Genomic DNA, 26,586 nt, shown 5'->3' on the forward strand with positions numbered 1-26,586 from the left:
TCCTCCCGGACCGGGGCACGAACCCGTGTCCCCTGCATCGGCAGGCCGACTCCCAACCACTGCGCCACCAGGGAAGCCCTGACATAATATTTTAATAACCATTCAAATAAACAAAAACCAAAAGGGTCTCTCCATGGTTGGGAGGGAGTGAGGGACAGCTAACCAAAGAAAAACACTCTCTTCACTATTCATTTCTCTTAGAACAATTCTTTTTGCAGAAAGCACATCAAATATCACAGCCATACCTTTTCAGAGGGATTAAACAAAGATCTTTCTTCCTTGTGACCAGCACCTTCTTGGGAGAATCTGTTTTCCGTGTAGAAGAAATGTCAGAAACCTCTGGGAGGAAATGAGCTGCATTTGTATTCCGCTCAGAAAATGTCATCACAGATCTGTTTACCTTAACTGTGGACCATGATTCAGCCGTGACAACTGTCTTGCATACTGATCAATTTATTTGCAGCAAAATTTCTAACGTTAACTGCTTAGGTTCTGAAAAATTGGTGACTTGGATTTCTTGTGCAACCACAATGTATGTTGAAATCTCTAGATTGTTATCAAAACATTTCAGGCAGAGATCAAAAAGGATTCCTCCTGTTGTGCAAGGGAGAAAGGGTCCCTTCCACTTCTGGAAGGAAGGCAGGGCACCTGACTCCCAAAGGCCCTCCACAGGGTGGGATTTTTGTAGCACAAGGTACAGAAAAATCATTAGACTGAGAGCCAGGGGACTCTGACCCCAGGTCCTTGCTAGACTTTAACCAGCCGTGTATCCTCTGTAAGGCAGCCCTCATCCAAAGGCGGGCTGGGTAGGGGTCTCTGCAGCAGGGCAGGAGGTGGTAGACATGGGAAGAGATGGCCAGTGGTCCCAGGAAAGGTCCTTCCTCCATCAGCTGGTGTCTCCCTCCTGGACACAGAGCCCTGGCTGTGGGCCTGAGTCACTCCTAGCCAGCAGGCAGGTTTGGCATTAGGGAACTGGAACCAGTCCCAGGGCAGCCTGGGGAGATGCCCTCCCACCTCAGCTAGCAATGCTGGCTTACGCAGAGCCCTGCTCCCTGGCCCGAGTGGGCAGTGCTGTGCCCTTTAGAACACGGACACTGCACCAGAGCCCACTAGGGCGTTAGCACCTGTATTCCCACTAGTGTCCAAGCACACCTTCCTGGCTGAAGGCCCTGCATCCCTGCCTTGAACTTTATAAAAAGGGTAAAACACAGACCCAAGAAGAAGAGGGGCAACCAACAATTCCAGAGGAAGAAAGGTAGGGAGGTTACCGATGAGGTTATGATTCTGGAAGAAGACAGGAAGAGTGAGCTCCACACTCAATCTGGCCGCCTTCTGGGACATGACAAACAAAGGCCCACATATATAACCACAACGGGGCCTCCACCACGAACTGTCCCATGCTTGAGTCAAATAGGACAGCCAGAGACCATCAGAGGGAAGTGGGTCTCATTGGTCAGGCAGAAGACAGGCCAGGTCACCTGGGCTGTAGGCTCGGGGTCTGTCAGTGGACAGGTTGTCCCTGAGAGGGTCTTAGAGGGATCCTCAGTTAAAACCCAGGCTGTGGTTGAAGGAAACTCCTTGAGTCAGGAGGAGACATGAAACTGTCTTCAAATACGTGAGAGACCTTCCTGTATGAAACGGAAGAGGCCAATTCTTGATTATTGCCAAGGCCTTGGCATGGCAGCCAAGGATATGAAGGGTAAGAGAAGAAATGAATGACTCACATGTGTGCTGACTGTCCAAATACAGTTTGAAGTTGAAAAGAAACCAAATGAACTAAAACGTCTGACATAAAGTGAAAAGCTAATAAATTATGGAATACCCACACAGATGAAAATCACTCAGCCATTAAATATCATGATTTCAAAGAATAATGTTACAGGAAAATGCTAAGGGTACATTAATAGAGCAGGATACAAAAGCTTAGAGACAAACATATATCTGTCAGGGATCCATCAAAATTCAGCTTCAGTCACAGTATCTGCCCTGCTTCTGAACGAATGTCTTGACCTTTGAAAGGATGAGCAGTGGAATACCCATTTCAGGATCGTTTCTGGCATCCCTGAACTTGTGGGTAATCAATGACCCTATAATCACATGGGTCACCATCGTTATCTCCATCTATAGTATATCAACAGCAATCCCAAAACAAGGCACGCCACACAAACTTACTGTTCAAGTCTGAATGTTCACTTTCAAACATAAGTAGGCATTCTAGATGAACTAAGATTGAAAAGCTCCTTATATATATGTTTCAATTCTCCCTATCAGATGGTTTATAAATATATTGTTGTAGGAGTATAATGTGTGATAATTCATTGCCATAGGCTGAAAGCTATTAATTTTACGTGCAAAACCAATTATTAAGAATTTTCAAATACTTAAATGGAAGAGAAACTGGGGAAATAATACAAATATTAAGGGAGAATGCATTAGCTTGCTGCCTTTTGGAAGACTATTATATCCTTTTTGAGCTAAAATGTCTATAGAACAATAATAATACAAAGCAGAATAAAAGAGATTATCAGAGTATGCTGTAATTAATATTTTTTTAGAGATTTTGAAAAACTGCTTTTTAAAAATTAATTAATTAATTAATTAATTAATTATTTTTGGCTGCATTGGGTCTTTGTTGCTGCACGTGGGCTTTCTCTAGTTGCAGTGAGCGGGGGCTACTCTTCGTTGTGGTGCATGGGGTTCTCATTGTGGTGGCTTCTCTTGTTGCGGAGCACAGGCTCTAGGCACGCAGGCTTCAGTAGTTGTGGCTCACGGGCTCTAGAGTGCAGGCTCAGTAGTTGTGGCTCACGGGCTTAGTTGCTCCGCAGCATGTGGGATCTTCCCGGACCAGGGCTCAAACCCGTGTCCCCTGCATTGGCAGGCAGATTCTTAACCACTGCGCCACCAGGGAAGCCCTGTAATTAATATCTTTGTGGAGCTGTTTGGTATATGTACTGGCCTTCATAGCAATAAACTATCAAGATTTTAAATTTTTAAAATTTATTTGTTTAGGCCATGTATCTTTCAAGAAAAATTCTTATTTGGAAGTTTTCATATCTGTACAAGTATGAATTAATAGCCAGCTTTGTCAACTTTGCTACCTCAAAACTGCACGAGAGAAAACCTTCAAAATCAAGTACATCAAGCTGATCTAGAGGAAATCATCATCAGTCTAGATGCAATTAAGAAAACAAAGAGTGGTACCGGAAGTCCCTCCAGCCGCGGTGTTGTGCTGTGGGGAAGGGAGACGGATTTGTAAACCCCGGAGCGAGGTACTGCCTACCCGAGGCCGCTGCTGTGCGGAGACCCCGGGGGAGACCACCGTCACCATGTCTGACCAGGAGGCAAAACCTTCAACTGAGGACTTGGGGGATAAGAAGGAAGGAGAATATATTAAACTCAAAGTCATTGGACAGCAGTGAGATTCACTTCAAAGTGAAAATGACAACACATCTCAAGAAACTCAAAGAATCATACTGTCAAAGACAGGGAGTTCCCATGAATTCACTCAGGTTTCTCTTTGAAGGTCAGAGAATTGCTGATAATCACACTCCAAAAGAATTGGGAATGGAGGAAGAAGATGTGATTGAAGTTTATCAGGAACAAACAGGGGGTCGTTCAACAATTTAGATATTTTTATTTTTTTCTTTTCCCTTAATCCTTTTTTATTTTTAAAAATAGTTCTTTTGTAATGTGGTGTTCAAAACAGAATTGAAAACTGGCACCCCATCTCTTTAGAACATCTGGTAATTTGAATTCTAGTGCCCATTATTCATTATTGTTTGTTTTCATTGTGCTGATTTTTGGTGATCAAACCTCAGCCCCATTCATATCGCCCCTCTCCTTTTTAAAAATTACATGTGTGCACAGAGAGGCTGCCTTTTCCAAGACTGTGCATTTACAGGCTTGTGATAAATAAGATTGACTAATGCGAGTGTTCATAATGACTTTCCAATTGGCCCTGAAGTTCTAGCATGGGATTGCTTCACTCCTGGACTATGACTTTCAGTGGGAGATGGAAGTTTTTCAGAGAACTGAACTGTGGAAAAATGACCTTTCCTTAACTTGAAGCTACTTTTAAAATCTGAGGGTCTGGACCAAAAGAAGAGGAATATCAGGTTGGAGTCAAGGTGACAGAGGTGGTGAAAATAATGACTAACTCCAAAGATGGCTTCACTGAAGAGAAAGCATTTTAAGATGAAAGAAAAATCTTGTCAGAAGATCCCAGAAAAGTTCTAATTTTCATTAGCAGTTAAAATTATTCATGCAGAAGTGTATACAGCAGAACGCTGTTCTTTTTGACTTTATTTGTACTTTTTGGCCTGGGATATGGGTTTTAAATGGACGTTGTCTGTACCAGCTTCATTAAAATAAACAAAATATTTGTAAAAACCGTAAAAAAAAAAAAAAAAAAAAAAAAAAAAAAAAAAAAAAAAGAAAACAAAGAGAAAAAAGAGGAAATGTTAGGGAAATATGAAGTCCTCCTGATACCTCTCGTTCCTCTATTTAGTATCACCGACTGCAGCATGATGAACACAGGAGGAATCAGCCATGAACAGTGCCCATATATTATTCTGAGTCAGATGTCAACCTTTTACAATGTAACTACTACTAATAAATAATAATAAAATAGTAATAAAACCTACTTTTGTAAAATGTCTGGCTTTCATTCAACGATGGTGATATTCAGCTCCAGCCTCAAACACAACCAAACGTTGACTTTGATGCTCAGACATTCAGCATTAGGTCCCATGGATTTAATTCAATGCACCTCTGATACACACATACAGTAGAGAAAGATTCTGTGTGTGTGTGTATGTGTGTGTGTGTGTCTTGAGGTCAATACACTAAAAAGGGGACAAAGCTATATTTGAATGGTCAGATTACCTGTGATTTTTATTTCCCACTTACCATTTTCTGTATCTCTACGTTGGTACAATTTAGAATACAGTACTCTTATGATGGGGGTACAATCAATGCAAGTGGTTGATTTGAAAGTGAAGGAGCAGGCGTGGGATGCTGGACCCGTGGGCAGGCTGCTTGGGAACTTAGAGCACAGAGTTGGGAAGTGGAACAGAGGCCGGCAGGTGGGAAGTCGTGCAGCACCTACAGCTGAGCAAGCTCGCCCTGGAGGAAGGGGAAGGGGTGGTGGGCGGGAAGGGGGCGCGGCTCCAAGATGAAGTACCTGCTGAGCCCCACAGCAGGGCTGTGAGAGAAGCATCACCATCCCCATTTCCCAGGTGAGATAGTATTTATTCTTTTCTGATGAGAACAGTAGTAAATATACGTGGTAAACAATCTGAAATATTCAGGAAAGTGGAAAGAATGGGGAGATGAGGCCAGACAAGAGGAGAGGAGAAAAACAGGAGAAGAGAAACAGAGAAGGTGAGACTCCAGCCAAGAAAGACTGGGAAAGTAGTCATTCGAGGTGAGGGACATGCTGCCGCCAGCTCACAAGTGGGGACGAGGGACAGTGGTGGCCAGAGGCCTGGGCATGTTCCTCCTGCCCCTCATCCCCCACCCCCAGTCCATGACTTCTCCACGCCCGTGGGCAGTGGGGAGCGAAGTCCCACTTCCCTGCACACACAGGGGGCCGGTCATTCCAGTCGGTACCCTTCAGAACCAGGACCTGGTCCTGAACTCCTCACAGCTGTGCTGGCCTCTCAAACACACCCCGATGCTTACCTAGCACTTGCCAGGTCCCAGGCACAGTGTAGGCGGTGAATACAGAGAAAGGCAAGAGGGAGCCTGATAAGGTGAGGGAGGAAGGACCAGCAAAGAGCCCAGGACACGTGGCTGTGTGAGAAGTGACACACAGGTAAGTTCACAGAGCCCCGGGGACTGGAGGTGTCAGCACACCCAAACCGCAAGCAGCAACGCATGGGAAGGGTCCAGAGGCTCTGGAGGCAATGAGCTGGTGGACTTGTGGTGAACACTGTTTAACCAGTAAGCGACGGACAAAGCGAGTCAGACTAGAGCCTCAGAGATACCGTGGCCTTATCAATTCTCACCCAAACAAGGACACTTTTGACAGAGAGTGGCACATATATTAAACCAGACTGCACACAGCTGTGTGTGGACGCCAGGTCCTGGACCCCACAGTGAAAGGGGTGGGTAACACCTCTAGAGCCAGGACCCATATACCATGAAGCAAACGCACCCCCACCAGGACACTAGATGGTTAATGATCTGGGGGATGTGGGTCACCTGGGAACACCATTGCCGAGTTTAGACTCTCCGAACCACCCAGCAAGCAAGACTTCCGTACCTTCACTCAAACCCTAAGGAGGCGGCGCTGTGATGGAGACCCTTGGAGGCACGGGGTGGAAGCAAGATCATGCTGTTAAAATATGTCATTTGCTGAGCATGGGTCTCTAGTCCCTCAGGGCAGGGAGCAGTGCCTATTCATTTTTCTTAGGGACTCGACACATCTTTCAACGACTGCCATGCTTTCCTTGTTGCCATGTTTGAGATGAACTGGGTCCCATAGAACAGGGTTCCTGGAAGCCTTGCTGAATGCTCAGATCCCAACTGCTCTTCTGAGTGATTTACCCACCTGTTATAGACTGCTTTGTGTCCCCGCGAAATTCACATGTTGAAACCCTAATCCCAGTGGAATGGCATTTGGAGGTGGGGCCTTTGGGAGGTCATTAGGTCCTAAGGATGGGGCCCTCATGATGGAATTAGTTTCTTTGTAACTAGAGACAGGAGAGAGCTTGCTTCCTCTCCCTGTCTCTGCTCCCAGCCATGAGGACACAGCAAGAGGGAAAGAGGCCAGCGCCTTGATCTTGGCTTCCCAGCCTCCAGAACTGTCAGAAATAAATGTTTGCTGTTTAAGCCGCTGGTCTATGGTATTCTTGTTACAGCAGTTTAAACAGTCTAAAACACCACCTCTAGCCTGAAAGTCAACAAGAAAGAGAGTGCCTGTCTGGTGAGAAGTTGGGACTTCAGCTACAGCTGGCTGACCCAGGCTGGCTGAAGCACCCCGACATGTCCTGGGGTAAAGACAGGAGGGGGAAGCCCTATAATGGTGAGAGCTGGGCAGAGACAGGGAAGGACAAAGGAAGTGGGTGACTTGGGTGAAGACAGTGGAGGTTTCCTGGACACCTGGATGGAGGTCATTTGCTCACTGGTGCAGAACATCATAGATGGGACGCCCAGGCCACTCAATACATGTATTTCACGTGAATGGATGAATGGGTGGAGGAATTCATTTTACTCTGAGTGCTGCTCCAAGGGGCACATAAAAGGTTCTCAATGATTCAGGTGCAAAATCAGTGCCAAGTAACCAATGGCAGTTTTGAAGCCATCTCTGGAGCCCACACACCACCCATGTCTGACCCGGTAACGACCTTGGATAGAGTATCCTTATGACTGCCCGCTCCATGTGGAGGGAGAGAGGGGAGGAAGCAGGCCTGAGACGGAGGAGTGTGATGAGAAAGATGCACAGGAGGCACTGCCGTTTGGATTGGGAGGAAGTGGAACGGATGAGAAGGGGGTGGGGGGGAAGGGAGGACTGGGATCCCAGTCCTTGCACCCAGGACTTAAGAAAAAGTCATGACTTACTTCACTCTGAATGACAGTCTCTAGGTCCATCAGAGTGAAGTATGTCAGAAAGAGAAAAACAAATACCGTATACTAACACATATACATGGAATCTAAAAAAAAAAAAAGGTCATGAAGAACCTAGGGGCAAGACGGGAATAAAGATGCAGACCTACTAGAGAATGGACCTGAGGACACAGGGAGGGGGTAGGGTAAGCTGGGATGAAGTGAGAGAGTGGCATGGACATATATACACTACCAAACGTAAAACAGATAGCTAGTGGGAAGCAGCCACATAGCACAGGGAGATCAACTCGGTGCTTTGTGACCACCTAGAGGGGTGGGATAGGGAGGGTGGGTGGGAGGTAGACGCAAGAGGGAAGAGATATGGGGATATATGTATATGTATAACTGATTCATTTTGTTATAAAGCAGAAACTAACACACCATTGTAAAGCAATTATACTCCAATAAAGGTGTTAAAAAAAAAAAAAGAAAAAGTCATGTAAAATCTCCTTGAGGTACCACTTTTTACCTCTCTAATCTAAGCTCCTGGTTTCCCGCCTGCTTACCTCCACCGTCCTGCTCCTGTACATTTCCTTCCCCTCTCCTCTCCCTCCCCCGTCTCTTCCACTCCCCTTCCCCTGCACTCTTGCTCCATTACTGCCCCCCCTTGAGCCCCTCCCTCTCCACCCCTTGTCAATTTTCTCTTGACCCCTCCCTCTGTCCCTTGCTTGCTGGTCCCACTTCTCAGCCCTTTGACATCTCTGATTCCCACCAACCCTCTCCCCGATACAAAAGCACATGCACACCTCCACCTAAACTCTCTCTTTCTGAGGTCCCTCTGCCCTGGTATTCTCCCTCAGGACTCTATCTCTGGCTTCAAGTTTTCAGGTGCAGTCACATGCGACTGTGTGAGTCCACATAGAGATTAATGTCAATGAGGAAGGCAATATTGTTACACACGCTCAAGTCTATAGACGTCCAGTGTCATGCTGTCGCCTGGGGAAGGACCAGCGTTTCTCATTCAGGAAATCTTGTCAAACAGGAACAAAAAAAATAAGAACGCTTCTCATTCTTTAAATGCAATTCTTCTCATTCTTTACATGCCTTTACTTGAAAAAGAAGAAAAAAAATGAGAACACACCCCACAAAGAGTTGATTAAGGAAATCACTATCTTTCCAGAGATATAAAATCTCCTTTGAAAAGTTTTATGAAACAAAGTGGTTTCCTTGTTGAATCTATTCCTTGATGAATGTAATTCATCCATCATGCGAGAAATACGTTGTGCATTCAGTTTTAAACAGTGAGTGACTCTACAAATACAAAATATGCAAAAGAGTAACAATGTTTACACGCAAGGCATTAAAGTCAGTTTTCTTTTCAAAGTGATTACTGTATTGTTTTTGTGCTCCTTGGTGCCAAAAACCAAATGGATTTGTTCCCCGTGGCCCAATTTCTGCCAGGACCCTGACACTTGAAGGGAGGAGTGGGTGAGCTCCTGGTGAAGGAGCTACTGAGGTTTCCTAGAACCATGGAAAGCTTGGGCTGGAGAGGCCTTCAGTGGTCATGAGACCACACTCTACTTATAGATGAAGACCCCAGGCTCCAAGAGCTCATGGGAACATCACTCTGTGTCTTAGAGGCTCTCGCCCAAGCAGAAAAGTCCCCCTCAATCCAGACCATCTAAGCCAGAGGTCGGCACACTTCTTCCGTGAGGGGTCAGGGAGTAGATATTTCAGGCTTTGCAGGCCACGGTTTCTGTGGCAACTACTCACCTCTGAGGTTATGGTCCCAAAGCAGCCATAGATGGTATGTAAATGAATGGGTTTGGCTGTGTGCCAATTTATCAACTGATATTTGAATTTCATATAATTTTCACATTTTGTAGTATTATTCTTCTGTGGGCTTTTTTCCCCCAACCATTTAAAAATGTAAAAATCATTCTTAGCTTGTGGGCCATAAAAAAATAGGAGGCAGGCCAGATGTTGTCCATCAGCCACTATTTGCAACCTCTGGTCTAAGCAAATGAGCCCAAGTCTCCTGCCAAAGCAGGTCCCAGAGAAGCTGAGGAATCTTCTACCTCTAATGCAGCTGACGGTGGGCAAGGCATTACCCTCCCACTGTGCCCCAGAGATGCAGGCGAACAGCAGCAAGTGTGTGTATTTCATCACGGTCCACACCCAAAAGAGTAGTAGTTAGATGGGAAACAGATGTTGCATTTTTACCTATTGAGAAAACCCCCAATCTCTGAGGCTGAGCTCCCAGGAGGGCTCCACCAAGTCAAACCCTCACAAGATCTGTGGTCAGTTCCATCAGGCCACCTGAGAAGGGGACCGGGGCCACCACACCTGGACTTGACCCCGAGGCAGAAGAGGAGCCCAGGCAGAGATCAAGGGGTGGCTGGTCATTTCACAGAGCTGCTTCTACTGCTTGGCCTCCTGCAAGATGATCCCCACCCAGCAGGCCACCCAAGCATGGCCAGAGAGGGCTTCAGCCTCTGGGGGGTCTTTCAAGGAGGATGAGGGATGCAGAGCCTGCCCTCGGCACCAAGACCAGAGAGCTGGCTGGCCAGCAGGAGCTGCCAACAGAAGTGCAGGCAAGGAGAGAAAGCTGCAGAGACCTGCAGAAGCAGCTGGATGAGCGGGAACAACAGCTCAGGCTGGGGGCTGAGAAACAGCTGACTGGGTTGCAGAACCAGGGTCCTTGCAGTAAGCAATGGGACTGTCCTGGCCACGAGGCCTGAGGGGAAAATGCACACAGAGAGGACAGGACAAGATGAAGCAACAGAAAGAGAGGAATCGGGCCTGGCCTGCAAGAAGCGCCGGCCAAGCTGCTTCCGCCCAACCCCACCCATAGCCCCGACGAGGGACGGTCCTGAAACGGGCGTTCTGGGAGGAGGCTCAGAGCAGGCAGGGCCCCTCCGTGCCACCTTCAGGATCCTGAAGGAAGCCCCGCAGCTACTGGGGAAAGGAAAGGCCAAGGGGCTTTCAGAGGAAAGGCGCTGGCGGGAAGAGGGCCTCGGGAAGACTGCCCTGGAGATGGGGGGCGGGGGGGGCTGGTCCTCTCGTGACCAGGACATGGGCAGGAGCAAGGGCCATAAAGACTCCACGCAACCCATCATAACCCTGCTGTTCCCGGCAACCCACCTGTTGGAACAGCGCCAGGGCCTCTGGAAGGAGACCTTGTGGAGCAGGCAGACGGCCTGCTAATCGCAGGGCCTGGGCTGCTGACTTTGCAGGGACAGTTCGGGGTCTGACTTCTGGTTCTGTTGTTGCCTTTGCAGTAAGTCCCCTACATACAAACAAGTTCCATTCCGAGAGCGCGTTCGTAAGTGCAACAAAGTTAGGTACCCAACTAACACAACCGGCTGTATAGTACTGTACTATAATAGGTTTATAATACTTTCCATACAAATAATAAAAAAGAAACAAAAAAATTAAAAAAAATGTTTAATCTTACAGTACAGTACCTTGAAAAGTACAGTACCAGTTACATCACTGCTGCTTTTACGCTTGCTTCTGGACATCCTGGGTTGGAAATAAAGATACTGTACTACTGTACTCTAAACAGTACTGTATAGTAAAGTACACGAAAGCACAACCACTTGCACAGGATACACACACGTGACAATGTTCGCCAGACACGTGAACTAACTTATGTGACTGGATGTGCGAATGCACATTCGCATCTTTGAAAGTTCGCAACCTGAAGGTACGTGTGTAGGGGACTTACTGCATCTGAGGGATGGGGTGGTGGCGACAGGTGATGGTTGTCTTTCTTCAGAAGAATTCCACTGCATGGTTCCCCTGACTGCTGCCCACTGCCCCATGGCGGGAGGTCAGGGGGGCGGGGGCTGTGATACAATAACCTGGTGAATGACATCAGTGAAGATGAGCAGAGTGTCGGCTGGTGGAAAACTCCCCTAGGACATGGTCTGAGGTTGGAGAACGTGGGATTCATCCCTGTGCACGCACCACCCAGGACAGGGCCCAGCACAGAGCGGGGCAGACTGAGCTCGTGGGTGAGCTGACCAGGGAAAGTTGCACAGGCTTTCCCAGGTACACCGTCCTCCCCCCACCCAAGGTCCGGACAGGCTGCCTAAGTGACTGCTTTCAAGTTTCTGGCGGTGCGGGGGATGGAGGAGGATATTATGACCCTCATTCCCACATTCCCAATCCTGACGATTTCTCTGTGTCACTAAAGCTAAAGAGACCACCTGAGCAGAGCAAAACCCCAGGGTCACAACCAATATCCTTGAAGCATCAGGCAGATCCAGCCCTTCAAAGACATCAGGAGAAGGGTATGGAGAAGCCAGGAAGGAGAGCCTAAACCATTTACACGTCAAATCTGAGACCGGCGGTGGTGGCATCTGGGGTCCTCTGGGCTCGGTCTCCTCTGGGCTTGTTCTTCCTGGCTCCGGGGTATCCCAAGAGGGAATACACCCAGGGAGCTTTTGGAGGGGAAGAACTTTGACTTAGGAGCTCTGCTGTGGGTTTGACTGGTTTGACCATACAAATGACACATAGTTGACCTTTCCATTTTCCCACGCGTCTACCTTAGATCCAGGGTCTGGAAGGAAACTGGCCAGCGTGGCTGGGGGACAGGGGAGAAGAGAGGCTGGTTGGGCCTGGGAAGTGGGGAGACCACCTAGATCTCAGAGCCGGGACCACACACATCGTCATACGACCTGCTGACTCATCTTAGAGGGTGAAAGCCCAGTCACAGATTTGGTACCGATTCAGAAGGCCTAGGAAGCCATGGTGGTACCAGGAACAGAGGCTCTCATCCTGGGGAGGAGACCTGAAGGGCAAGAGAACCCTTCTGAGGGGATGAAAAGATCCTGATGACGGCTGGTGGTCCCTCACCGGCTGCCCTGTTGGCACTTCTCAGAGGGACAGTGATGTCCTGTGGATGTGACTCCAAGGGGGGCAGAGTAGGGAAAAGGACGAGATGCCAGGCAGGGGTGCAGGGGTGCTTCTGTCGCTTCCTAGGACAGAATGGTGGTCGTGACCCTGGCTGGCACGAGAAAGGGCCTGGCTTTCTTGATTGGGCGGAGGCTCTGCTGGGAACTTCGACCCAGCAGTATTAGGCCACAGCATCCCTTTGTTCTGAAAAGCTGTGTCAGTCAAGTTCATTTCCTCTGCTTTCTATCCTAAAAGGAGGCTTGGAACATAGAAAAGGCATTCTGAGAAGAAAGAACCTTCTGGTGACTTACACTGTATCAAGAAAACCCTGCATATTTTCCAGGCCACTTCCTGGCGCAAAGGATGTGTCAAATAAACATTGAGGGTTAAGTTCATTACACGTCACAAAATTATTTTTGTCTATTTCTAGATCCAGGGGCCAGATGTGGATATGAGCAGATGACAGAGAATGAAAGTTGGGAATTGCATGTTAAAGGGACAACGCTCACTTTGAACCGAAAGTGGTTCTCTGCTTCCTCAGAATCCTCTGCATCTCTCTTCCAGAAGAGAATGGAATTCGCCCCTATTAAATTGAAGAATCTGCTCTGTGAAGGCATGTGTCAGGGACGTGGGACACAAAGCTCACGGTCTCAGTTCTGCCAGTTCCTCCTCTGTGTGACCTGGACCCTCCTTCAGTATCACTTCTCACATTTATCAACTGAGGGCACTTCGGCGGACAGTGGTTTCAAGCAGCTGAGATCATCCCTGCGGTACAAGGTTGTACCGCAACACAACCGCAATACAGCTGCGGTATAAGGTTGAACACAATGCTGAGGCTGGAACACAAGAACATCCAGGTCCCTTCTTTGCTCACCTGTGAAGCTGGGTGAGCCACACTCTGACCCACCCCCGCTGCATCTGTAAATGATGCAACCCGTGTACTCATGCCTCATGAGATAATGTCCAAGAAACAGTTAGTAGGTCAATATGGCAATGCACATACGAGCATGGCTCACTGCTCAGCAGTCTCCCTAGCGTCCTCCAAGTCTGTGCACAGACATGGTCAGGGTGAACCATTCCACAGCACTGCCTCTTGCAGGGTTGGAGGAAAGCACCCAGATCTTGGGCCTCTGGCCCACAGTGAGTGTTCCACTCAGTCATTAGATGAGTCCAGTCCTTATTATGCAAACACCAGTGGTGTGTAAGTCCCTGTACTCAGCCCGCAGGTCAATACAATAGACAAGCAGAGACTGTCCTTCACCATCATCAGGACCAGCTGCTGAGGGTGGGTGATCTAACCATGAATGCCAGAGAGACACGGCGAGGCAGAGTGGGGCTGGCTGGGCAGGAGGAAGGGAAGCTGGATGCAGACTGTAAGCCCTCAGGTGACAGGAACGAGGAGGAATTATAGTAGAACTGAAGGGTAGCAGAGAACGTTCCAAGAGCTGGGACGGGACTGTCTAAATGCCTTATAAATGAACACGTCACCCAGCACGCACCAGGCAGGGCCTGGGGTGGGGAGCTGTTGGGCCATGGCTTTATCATAGGGATCCCTGCTGTGACTACAGGGTTAAAATCAATGACCTGTATCTTCCTAAGACGTACGACTACATGATCTTCAACTACTTGGCACTTGGCAATGATGTATGGACTAGAGGTTCCACGGTTCACCTCAATCTTTATATTCTAAAACGGAACTCAGTTTTTCCTTCCCGAACCATCTGGTAAGCTGACTTCCATTCCTTCCATCAGCAGAACCTCACTTGTTTTCAATCTTGAGGCTCAAAACTCCCTGCTTTCCTTCCGTTAAGGTTTTCTAGGCAGCCGTCTTCTATCAGGTGCCATGCCAGGCACTACTGCAAACTCAAAATTGAGCGGGATGGTCCCATACAGACTCAGTTTGAGCTGTGAACAAAGAAGTAATTTTTAAATGTCTTAGGAGAGAGGGGGACAGGGACACAGAGCACACAAGCTCAGGTCTCAGCAGGATGAGCCTCAGCTCTCTACAAGCCAGACAGTGAGCTCCCGTCAGGAACCAAATGGGCCAGCACCTTGATCTTGGACTTCCCAGCCTCCAAACTGTGAGAAAATGAATATCTGTTGTTGAAGCCACCGGGTCTGTGGTATTTCGTTATGGCAGCCCAAGTGAATACAGTTGGTCAACAGCACCTAGTCCAAAAGAATGCCTTTCATTTGTGAAAGGTGTTCTAAACAATTTAACCAGATTAAGAGTAGTGAAAACTTTTTTACTCTTCGTGGACACCGAGGGAAACCAACCCAATGAACGATGACCACACCCCTGTGTTAACCAAGTCTTCCCTCTCCTCGGCCCTGCCCCCTCCTAGGTAGTGGCCTCGGGAGAAAGGGGCCATTAAGAAGTTGGCTTTTGCTCTGATGGAAAGAAGGTCAAGAGGAGCTGAATTCTGATGGCAGCCTGGGGCTCCTATGATTGCTGTTCTAGGTATCCTATTAAGATAATATCCTAAAACCCAACTCTACTTGTCCAGCTATGCTCAAAGTAGAAAATATGGGGACCAGGGGACTTCCCTGGAGGTCCAGTGGTTAAGACTTCACCTTCCAATGCAGGGGGCGTGGGTTTGATCCCTGGTCGGGGAGCTAAGATCCGACATGCCTCAAGGCCAAAAAACCAAAAACATAAAACAGAAGCAATATTATAACAAATTCAATAAAGACTTTTAGAAAAATGGTCCACATCAAAAAATCTTTAAAAAAAATTAACAAAGAAAATATGGGGGCCAGCATGACCCAGGAGCTGTTAGGAGCTACCGATAATCCACATTTATCTTGAGAAGAAGCACGGACCTCAAGAATCTACCTCCCTGGCCACAGAAGGCAATCAATCACATTTCCATCTTTTCTCTTTTATCCATACACCAAATAAATGGTAAATCTCCATTTCTAAAGAGTACTTAATTCAATCGAGCCTCCTGGATAGACTGGGGAACCTGAAATAGGGAGCAAATATGGATCACGACCCTCAGAGGTCACCCTGTAGAGATGCTATTGATATAGCTATCTTCATCGAAGAGAGTGGAAAAGAAACGTGCGTCTTAGGGTTTCAGATTTTAAAACAGCCATTTAGAGAGCCACACTAGCAGAAACAGGAAGTCTGCTCTACATTTAAGAAGTCAAAGATTACACAGCATTTCAGGCTCCCAGGAAGGACATTCTTGTCTTGAGCTATTTAAAGGCATTTGAGTCCCTGTTCATCCTCATCTTGATTACCTCATTTATGTACATCTTGACAGAAACAAGGCTACTCTGAGCAGACCTTCAATATTGTAAAGCAAAAACACCCAGTGTGCCAAGACTTGGTCAAGAGCAGCTGGATATGGACTAATATCCCGTTACTCTGCAAAAACATCTTTGTGGTAAGTGTTTATTTTAACAACTCGCTTGCTGTACGTCTTATGTGATCCTTCAACTTCAGCGCTTTGTGCTGCAAAACAAGATTTATTTTTCACAAGGAATGTTACAAAATTCATGTCAGATTCGTGGAAGCAACCATAGATAGAGACAGCTCCACATTCGCATCTTTGAAGCAAAGATTCTGGGTTTCAGTTGTGTCTGGAAGCCTGAGTTTGTGAGACAAATTAGAAATCCATCCTCTGCCTGTTTGTCTTTTTAGAGCTCTTTGGGAGGAAAACAGTAAAAGCTGTTTTGTCAATAAACCAAAGGAAAATTATGACTCAGACAACTGAAAGGAAAGGTTTTAGGTGACAGTGAAGCAGTAAGGGTACAATCACTTTGGCTTCTACCCGCAGGCAGATTTTACAGCACTATTACAGACAAGAGGGTGCCATAGTAAAACCACGTGGGACACTGACAATGACACTGCCGTGGCTGGCCTGAGAGCATCTCCAGGAGACGTGGCACAGGCTGTCCTGACCAGAGAAGCAGCCCCACTGAGGGAGAGGAGTCCTCAACTTGGACTGACTTTACCACTCTATAGTCCTGCCAAATTGGGAAAGCTTCTGAGCATCTCCCCAATAAATACAGGAGTAAAGTGACATAAAACCAAACTTCATGGGAGTGGTGTGCAAACCAAATGAAGTAACCACAACCTGGGACACACAAAAGCACCTGATCAATTACGGATAATCAATCATCTGTTGAACTGCCTGTCCCGTCCCCTTCTGCACTTTGGTGACAGTGCTGAGAACCACGTTTGAGATATGCCCTCCCACACACACACTCACAGTCCATGTGGCTAAAGTGGGACCCCAAGAGGGCTCCTCGGGTGGGCACATGCCCAGATCTGGTCCGTCAGAGTACTGCATCCCCTGGCAACAGACCCTGGCTCAGTGACATCATCTGACTTCTGCAGGAGTTTCGCTGATGAGATGTAACTGGACCACCACTCGGGGAGAGCCTGCCTGAGATTAAAGCCAGCACAAGAGGAAGGGCTAGAGGACCGAAGGAAAGGCAAGCAGTGCCGTAGGTACAGTGCTAGCACCTCTGGATCTTTATCTGAAGCCAAACGCCCGCCTGGCTATCCTAACTTTAGGAACAATTCCTGCATGGTTTGTTTAAGCTAGTTTGAACTGGGCCGTCTGTCTTCTGAGAGTGAAAGAATCCTGGCAAACATACTGTGATTTTATTTTTCTCTGAGTCTCCCCCTCCTCCTCCTCCTCCCCCTCCTCCCCTCCCCGTCTTCCTCCTCCTCCCCTCCCCCTCCATCTCCTCCCCCTCCCCCTCTTCCCCCTCCTCCCCTCCCCCTTTTCCTCCTCCTCCCCCTCCCACCTCTTCCTCCTCCTCCTCCTCTCCCTCCTCCTCCTCCTCTCCCTCCCCCTCCCCCTTCCTTCTCCTCTTCCTCCTCCTCTCCTTCCCCCTCCCTTTCCCCTTCCCTTCCTTCTTCTTCTTTTTCTTCTCTGTGTCTCTCTCACACACACAATAAATACTTGCAATCTGTATATATGATGAATTATTGGACAAGCACAATGCTTCACTGGTTACACTACAAATTCTGTATTTGCAGAAAAATCTCACTCATTAATATGGACGGAAAAGCCCTAAATAAAATCTTAGCAAATCAAATCCAGCATATCTTACATTAATAATATTAGAAGAACCATGCAGTGTTACCATGTACCTTTTATTCCAGGAAGATGCAGATAATTCACCATTAGGAAATCTATTAATAGCTTAAATAAGAAAAAAAAAAACCTGTGCTTATCTCAATAGACACTGAAAAGGACATGTGACATAACGGATCACGTGACTCATTCCTTTGACAGGTATGTGCTCCTAGTGTTAGGAGTTGCTGTGTGCTTCCACACTGACTGCTCAAAGCTGCCCTTGTTCAGATTACTTGAGAATCATTTCTCAGCTCCATGTGGAAATGGTCCTCATAGCCAGAATGATTCCAGTGATGGGAACAGCTGACATGTACTGGGCTAAACAGACAGACACCATGCTAAACACTTTACATGCAGCGTCACATTTCAACAGCTCAGCTCAACTGCTCCAGAAGGCAGGTATTGTTCTTATTCCATTTCACAGATAAGGAAACCAAAGTTAAGAGGCTAAGTAATCTGCCTAAAGTCACACAGCTAAGTAATGGCTAGAGCTAAAATGCATGCAAACCAACGTACCTTGGATTTAAAAGCTACTGCTTTTAATCACACAATACGAAACATGGCCTCTAAGTTAGGAACACATTCTCTATTTAAAATTTTATTCTATTATAAATTACAAGACCAAAAAAGCTGGAAAATATGCTTACGCAAAAAGAGGTAACTATAGTTAACTTTTTGTTGAATATGAATCCAGACCCCTTTCTGTACATATATAAATACAAATAAATATAGATATATTTAATATGAATAAGATCATATTATTTATAGAATTTACTTTTCTCAACTAATAAATCATGAAGCTTTTTCCTGTCAATAAAAATAGAAGTATATCATCATTGTAATGCCTAAATGATAGGCCATTTAAAATACATACAAATAATTTAACCATTATTTGTCATTGTTGGACATTTAGATTGCTTCCAGTTTATAAACAACACTGCAAAAATCATTTCTGTATGAGCTATTTTCTCACCCTGATTATTTTCTTAAAGTCGATTAACATACTTGAATCAGAGAGTTTACACATTTACTACCACCAGAAATAAACGAACTTCCCGGCCAATGCAAGATTCTATGTGCTTTTTTAACTGTTGCCAAACTGACAAGCAAAATGTATACCTTGTTTTGACTTTTATTAGTTATCAGTGAATCTAAACATAATTGTGATTATTTTTATTTATTTTCTGAATTGCTTAGTTCTTTATTTCAAAAATGGTCTTTGAGGTTTTAGTCTTCCTTTTATTGTTTGTGTATACACACATAGACTCACACACTCACACATACACACATGTGTACAGATATACATACATTGATATTAACTCTTCCTCACATACTTTAAAAATATTTTCTCTATTGATATGTAACTTGGTCTAAGATGATTTTTTTTAAAAATAAATTTATTTATTTATTTAATTTTTGGCTGCGTTGGGTCTTCATTTCTGTGCGAGGGCTTTCTCCAGTTGCGGCGAGCGGGGCCCACTCTTCATGGCCATGCGCAGGCCTCTCACTGTCGCGGCCTCTCCTGTTGCGGAGCACAGGCTCCAGATGCACAGGCTCAGTAGTTGTGGCGCACGGGCTTAGTTGCTCCGCGGCATGTGGGATCTTCCCAGACCAGGGCTCGAACCCGTGTCCCCTGCATTGGCAGGCTGATTCTTAACCACTGCGCCACCAGGGAAGCCCTAAGCTGATTTTTAAATTTTAACTTATGAAAACTGTTAAGATATGCAAAAGGGAATGCAATTTATACAAAAAATTCCCACCTTAAGAAATAAAACATTCCCTATTGAAGCTATAAACTTTTCCAATGGAAAAATTTCACACTTCCTTGTATTACATTTTAAATATGATTCTAGTAAACCACATATGTCTATATATATACATTTTCCAGAATCTAATTTGACAATCTTTGTTTCCTAATCCAGAAACAAAGGTTTATTAATTTATTGGGACTATTTATAAGTACAGACTTATTTCTACTGCTTTTTTTCTTTTTGTCCCACTTTTTCTGTTTCTTTTCCCCTCCTTTGTTGCTGTTTTATTGCAGATGGGGGTTATATACACCATTCTGTTGTTGTTCTGCTAGTTCGAAGGTTATATACTCTATACGCATTAATTACTACTCTAGAAATATGATTACACATACTTGGCAGAGTTCAGTAATCCTGAATGGCATAGCTTTACCTCTGATCACTCCATAAAGTACATGTTAGTATTATTTATTTATATGCAAAGCATACTTCTGTTTATTCTGTGTTCATCACTCTCTTTGCTCAGCATTCCCCCCTGGGCCTGAGAACTTCCATTTGGGGTTACTTACCATCTCTCAGAACTAGATCCTTTACAAGCTTCTTTGATGAAATCTGTAACTCTCTTGATTTATTTATCTTGAAATGTTTTTATTTTCCTCTCATTCTTAAAAGGAAAATTTTGTAAAGTTTAGAATTCTAGGTTTACAATTATTTTCAACTAGCGTATTGAAATTATTATTCTATTGTCTTCCGGCTTGAATTATTGCTGTCAAGAAGTCACTCATCAATCTACAGCTGACCCTTGAACAACTCGGGTTTGAACTGCATGGGTCCACTGATACGTGTATATTTTCAATAGTAAATACTACAGAGCTACGCGGTCTGTGGTGGGTTGCATCCACATATGCAGAGGAACGGGGATACGGAGGGCTGACTACAGGCTGTATGTGGGTTAACCCTCCGAATTGTTCAAGGGTTGGCTGTCACTGCCACTGCTGTGTAGGTGATCTGCCTGTTCTTTGTTACTGCTTTTAGGATTTTTCGGTGTCCTTGGTGTTCTCTATTTTCACTACATTTTGTTTAGGTTGGGATTTCTTGGTATCTTTTCCGGGATTTGTTGTAGCTTCTGAATCTCAGGCTCAACGCCCTTCGTTACTTCTGGGAAATTATCAGCCTCTTGTCATCGAATATTGCCCCACCCCTGTTCTCCCTACTATCTCTGACTGGAATTCTAATTCATGCACATAAGAAGGAGGAAGCCTAATGCAAATCAAAATTACAGTGAGGTGTCACCTCACACGGTCAGAGTGGCCATCACCAAAAAGTCTACAAACAATAAATGCTGGAGAGGGTGTGGAGGAAAGGGAACCCTCCTACACTGCTGGTGGGAATGTAAATTGGTTCAGCTACTATAGAGAACAGTATGGAGGTTCCTTAAAAAATTAAAAATAAATTGGGAGATTGGGATTGACATGTATACACTACTATATATAAAATAAATAACTAATAAGGACCTACTGTATAGCACAGGGAACTCTTCTCAATACTCTGTAATGACCTATAAGGGAAAAGAATCTAAAAAAGAGTGGATATATGTATATGTACAACTGATTCACTTTGCTGTACAGCAGAAACTAACACAGCATTGTAAAGTAACTATACGCCAATAAAAATTAAAAAATAAAATAAAATAAAAAACTAAAAATAGAGCTACCATATGGCCCTGTAATCCTACTCCTGGGCATATATCCAGAGAAAACCATAATTCGAAAATATACAAGCACCCCTATGTTCATAGCAGCACTATTTACAATTGCCAAGACATGGAAACAACCTAAATGTCCAGCAACAGATGAATGGATAAAGGAGATGTGGTACAGGGACTTCCCTGGTGGCTCAGTGGTTAAGAATCTGCCTGCCAATGCAGGGGACATGGATTCAAGCCCTGGTCCGGGAAGATCCCACATGCCGCAGAGCAACTAAGCCCGTGTGCCACAACTACTGAGCCTACGTGCCACAACTACTGAAGCCTGTGCGCCTAGAGCCCATGCTCCACAACAAGAGAAGCCACTGCAATGAGAAGCCCGTGTACCACAACAAAGAGTAGCCCCCGCTCGCCGCAACTAGAGATAGCCTGTGCACAGCAATGAAGACCCAACGCAGCCAAAAATAAATATAAGTAAAGAAATAAATTTAAAAGAAGATGTGGTACATATATAATATAATGGGATACTACTCAGCCATAAAGAAAGAATGAAATAATGCCATTTGCAGCAACACAGATGGACCTAGAGATTATCACACTAAGTGAAGTAAGCCAAAGACAAATATATCGCTTACGTGTGCAATCTAAAAAAAATGATACAAATGAACTTATATACAAAACAGAAATAGAACCACAGACATGGACAACAAACTTATGGTTACCAAAGGGGAAAGTGGCGGGGGGGGAGGGATAAATTGGAGTTTGGCATTAACCTATACACACTACTATATATAAAACAGATAACCAAGAAGAACCTACTGTGTAGCACAGAGAACTATACTCAATATTTTGTAATAACCTATAAGGGAAAAGAATCTGGAAAAGAACAGATATATGTGTATGTATAACTGAATCACTTTGCTGTACACCTGAAACTAACACAACATTGTAAATCAGCTATACTTCAATTAAAAAAAAAAAAGAAGTAGGAAGCCTAGTCTCTTTGTCTCATAGCCACTCTTTGATATGTTCTAACTCTGATCCTTATGCTGACTTCTGTCATTTCTTTCATTCCACTTTCTAATTCATTAATTCCCTATTCATCTGTGTTTAGTAGCTATTTAACTCATCCATCAGTTTCCTAATTTTTGTTTATTTTTCAATGCTATAATTTCCTGACAGCCCACTTGGACTAAATGACAGCTAGCCAGCAGGTTGCCTTCAATCAGACCTAAGGGTCTGGGTAATGAGCATCTCACTGGGAACTACCAAAGACCAGAGGCCTGTTTCCAATTTTCCTGAGTTGTGTAAGGTCCAAAGGTGTCATAAATGACCAAAGGGTGTATCTTCCCCGGAAAAATGAAAATGGATGTTCCAACAGCCAACCTGGCAGAGATGAGGCAGGTTTAATTTGGTGGGTAAAAATAAAGCAATAAGATGGGGTTTCCACGCAAGGTATCATAAGAAATTCATATCAGTTATACAGTGTTGTTGGGTGCCTTAAGGTTCAAAACCAATAAATTATAGGGTAATAATTTCTCTGTACCATTAGATGCTTTGGCAATAATTTCCTTTTTACTGATTTTAAAATTGTGATCACAGCTTTCCTTTTGTCTGCACTGGCCTGACAGACCATGGTCAGTCCTTTTATTTTCAAACCTTTAAATCACTTTTTTCAAGTTGTAAATAGTAGTACATGGTGGTATAGTTTGGCTTCTCTTGTTTTACACAGTTAGAGAATCTTTTTCTTTTAAAAGAAAAGTGAATCTAGATGCTTCTTTTAAAAGCCACCGTTTTCCAGTTAAAGGAGGCCCAGTGACACATGCCTCATCCCCCCTTTCTTCCTGACACACCATTAATGACAGGAAGGAACGTCTAACCCCTAATGCCAACAAGCTGGCATTTCCCCCAAGGAATGAGACTGGAGGTTTGTTTTCTAAAGAAATATAAACCTCCCCAAAGCAATCAAGGAGCTGGGGAAGGACAGAAGAGAGAGATGATCAATCCAGGAGGTCTGTGTCTAACTAACAGAATTTCCAGAAAGAGAGGCTAGAGAGAAAGAATTTACTAAAAAAAAAAAAAAAAAATTTCAGCCCTAAGGCCAGTCTCTTGATTGAAAGGGCCCACTGAATACCCAGCACAATAAATGAAACAAATCCCCACACCAAGGTCCAAACCTTCATTTTGTAGATGAGAAAATAAAAGCTCAAAGAGAAAACGCGGGGTGCCCAAGAACACAAACCAGGCCAATGTCGGATAGAGCCAGGACTGGGCACGAATACAGCCCTCTTCCCACCTCTCCTGCCGCCTGGAATGCTTATCACACTTCTAGTTCACATCTCCCCAGGTCCGCTCAGTCATTCACCTTCCTCCTTCTCTCCCAAACCACCCAGGGAGAGCCAGTGTGACAGTGGAAAGAGGGTGAACTTAGGATCAGAATCGGTGCCAGTCTCAGCTCTGCCTCTTACCAGCTGTCAACTTCCTCATCTGTGAAATGAGGCTATTACGTCCAGCCATCAGAACGATCCATTAAGTTCACAGATCCAGAAGCCTTGAGACAGGTTGAGTTAGCTGGCAGTGGGCACAGTATTGGCTTAGCTGCTTCTGCTTCTGTGGACCTGAAGGGTGGTCCAGAGACCAGCAGCATCACCTGAGAACTTGTCAGAAATACAAATGTCAACCCAACCCCCCTCTGACCCGACCCAGACCTACTGACAGAGCTTCTGGGACAGGGCAGCACTTGGTACTAACAAGCCATCCTCCTGGTGATTCTGAGGCAGGTCGAGTTTCAGTGACTGAGCTACCTGTGTGAGTGCGCCACCTAGTGGTAGACGGGCCTAAGATCCTGCGCGAACATTCAGCCTGAATGACTCAGGGAAGGAGCTGCCCTCTACAAGACTGTAAATGCTTGAAGGCACAGACTGTGCCATTCTTTCTAACCAGTATAATCCCAGCACTTAAGCACCATGATTAATAAAGGGCATACAGTTAATGAATATTTATTGAATGGATGAAGACGAATGAATAAACTTGAACAAAGAAAACACACGTCCTAACTCCTATTCTGTCCACAAAGTATTGTGCAAAACTGAAATGTCTTGGGATGCAGCCTGAGGCCCAGTGGCGCCAGTTCAAGAGGTGGAAGGAGACAGGGGCACCAAGCCACCACCTGCAGAGGCCACTTCCAGGCGCCCAGGCACCGTGTCTGAGGTCACAGCAGCCCTAGGCATTCAACAGGGGACCCCCTTGGGTGGTCAGCCCATCCCAGTCTGTCCAGAGTATGAAAAGGCCAGGAGGGAGACTTGTTCTAGGGCGATGGGACCCTTCCCCCACCCCACTATGCCAGTGAGGACAGGGAGCAGAGAAGTGGGGGACAGGGCATTACATACTGGTCTGCACTTAGGGGCAGGACCAGGGCAGAAAGTCTAGCAAATAGGGAGGGACGGCGAGAAGGACAGTCACAGCACGACAGGAGGGAAAAGCCTGGAGTCCAGCAGGGTGGGGGAGGGACTGTCCCTGTGGCCAATGTACTTCTTCCCAGGGCTGTAAGCAGCACAGGCAGGGCGGGGACTTTCCCAGCATTGAGCCTGGGAGGAGGAATACTGGAACGGGGACAGCTTGTGATCCCCACACGCGCAGAAGAGCCCCGGTAACACCAGACTGCCTGCTTTCACAAGCACATTTGGTTATTTGTTCCCCAAGTTTTCCCTGCCCAGCTGGAAAGATGCCCCTCACCTCTGAACCCTGGGCCCTGTTCCGCGCCCCCGTGAAAAACAATTACCGGGAGCCAAGTCACCGCTGACCCATCCCAAAAGGTGTTCAACAGAACCATCTAATCCACAATGCAACCAAATGAGGTGCACCACTGTACATGTGAGGAAGCGGTGGCAACGAGAGGGTAACCAGCCAGACCACGAGCCACGGTCACCGCGTCCGCCGTGCCTCGAGCCCGGGGGGCAGTGTTCTGCTCACCTCTGAATCCTGAGCACACAGTACAGTCAGTGCCCAGTGAAGAAGCCACTGCATTTTACAGATGGGAAAACTGAGGCCTTTGCCTGTACTGTCCCCCAGTAGATGGTGTTCACATCGTCACCACTCACACACAGTAGAGGAGTCTGGGTTTTTAAATACTGGTAGCAAGATGACCCAGCATGAGCTACTGGGGTCACCCGAACATCTCCAACCTCTCTGGTTCCTTTGGGTCTTTGACGAAAAGGAAGGGGGAGCGGGGAGGGAAAGAAGGACCAAGGGAGAGAGGGAGGAAGGACAAATGGAAGAAAGGAGGAGAAGATGAAGGAGGAGGAGAAAGAGGGAGAAAGAAAGAAGGCAAGAGGGGGTAGAGGGAAGGGGGGAGGACGGGGATTCTCTGATCTTGGGGAGAAACTCAGCAAGTTTCTGCAGGCAAATTATGCACCCAAATATCTGATTTTTAAGTCACTAGGTCTTTCTTTGAAAGTAAAATGAAGTAAAATGCAAACTTGTTTTTAAGTGGACTAGAGAAGAAACAGCAGGGGACTTCCCTGGTGGTCCAGTGGTTAAGACTCCACGCTTCCAATGCAGGGGGCCCGGGTTGGATCCCTGGTCGGGGAGCTAAGATCTCACATGTGGTGCAGCCAAAAAAAAAGCAGCAGCAAATTCACTTCCTAAAGTAAACACAAATACAAATCTAAACCTGGATATGCACCAGCCACAAAGAGCAGGACAAATCATACACTAATTACTGTTTGAAGGAAGATCCGATTGTTAATTGCAGTGTGTTTCAGCCATTCCACATGAGTAACTTACCTGAAAAGCTTTCCAATCCATATGTCAGGAAAGTTGGTAATTAAACACTTCAACTTCCTATTGACTTTATTAGAGATAGGATAACCCTTACACAGTAAGATTACAATTATTTTATTTGTCAAGTGAAGTTGATATTTAGTTAGGAAAGTGTTATCCTTACAGCCTTTAAAAAAAAAAACCCCAAAACCCTGGGACCTGCACTCGACAAGGAGCATCTGAAGCTGCCTACATATGGTGTATAGAACCCAAAGAGGTTTGCCAAGCACGCAGGGAATGGCGCGTGGAACCACTAAGCATATTTCCTTAGCTTTATCCGTACAGGACCTTGACTTCATCGACTCAGAGACTCGCTTTTAAGTAATGCCTGCTAAAAGCAGCCTTGTGATATAACATCACTTGGGGGGGGGGTTCTTGATAAAAATTTTAAAAGCAAAATCCCAACGTAATCGTGAGGCAACATCAAACAAAACCAAATTGAGGGATATTTTATAAAGGGACTGGCCTGTACTCAGCAAAAATGTTACAGCCATGAAAGGGAAAAAAACAAACGAAAAAAGACAGCAATTATTCCAGAATTAAAGGAGACTAAGGGACATCATAACTTGTAATCCTGGTTTAAACCTGGAGCCAAAAAAAAAATGGTTTTGGCTATGAAAAACAACTGGTAAAATACGAATAAGGTCTGCGGCTTAGATGATACTGTTATATTAATGCCAACTTCCTGATTTTTAAACATTTTTAAATTTATTTATTTATTTATTTATTTTGGCTGCGCCGGGTCTTAGTTGCCGCACACGGG

The 26,586-nt window shown here is 45.6% G+C and overlaps 1 protein-coding gene and 1 pseudogene across 4 annotated transcripts in view; one reads left to right on the forward strand and one right to left on the reverse strand.

The window, feature by feature from the left end:
- Window positions 1-26,586, reverse strand: part of ARNT2 (aryl hydrocarbon receptor nuclear translocator 2) — a 194,182-nt gene that overhangs the window by 156,270 nt on the left and 11,326 nt on the right. Inside the window, exon 1 of one of the 4 annotated variants that reach the window (XM_060097490.1) lies at window positions 8,509-8,565. The exons of the other annotated variants lie outside the window; for them this stretch is intronic. Within the exon in view, the coding sequence (XP_059953473.1) occupies window positions 8,509-8,536 (28 nt within the window). The 5' untranslated portion in view covers window positions 8,537-8,565. Of the gene's footprint in view, window positions 1-8,508; window positions 8,566-26,586 lie in introns of those variants that run through there. 4 annotated transcript variants of the gene reach the window in all.
- Window positions 3,207-4,392, forward strand: LOC132487630 (small ubiquitin-related modifier 1-like; annotated as a pseudogene).

Source organism: Mesoplodon densirostris, chromosome 4 (genome assembly GCF_025265405.1).
Source record: "Mesoplodon densirostris isolate mMesDen1 chromosome 4, mMesDen1 primary haplotype, whole genome shotgun sequence".
NCBI lineage: Eukaryota > Metazoa > Chordata > Mammalia > Artiodactyla > Ziphiidae > Mesoplodon > Mesoplodon densirostris.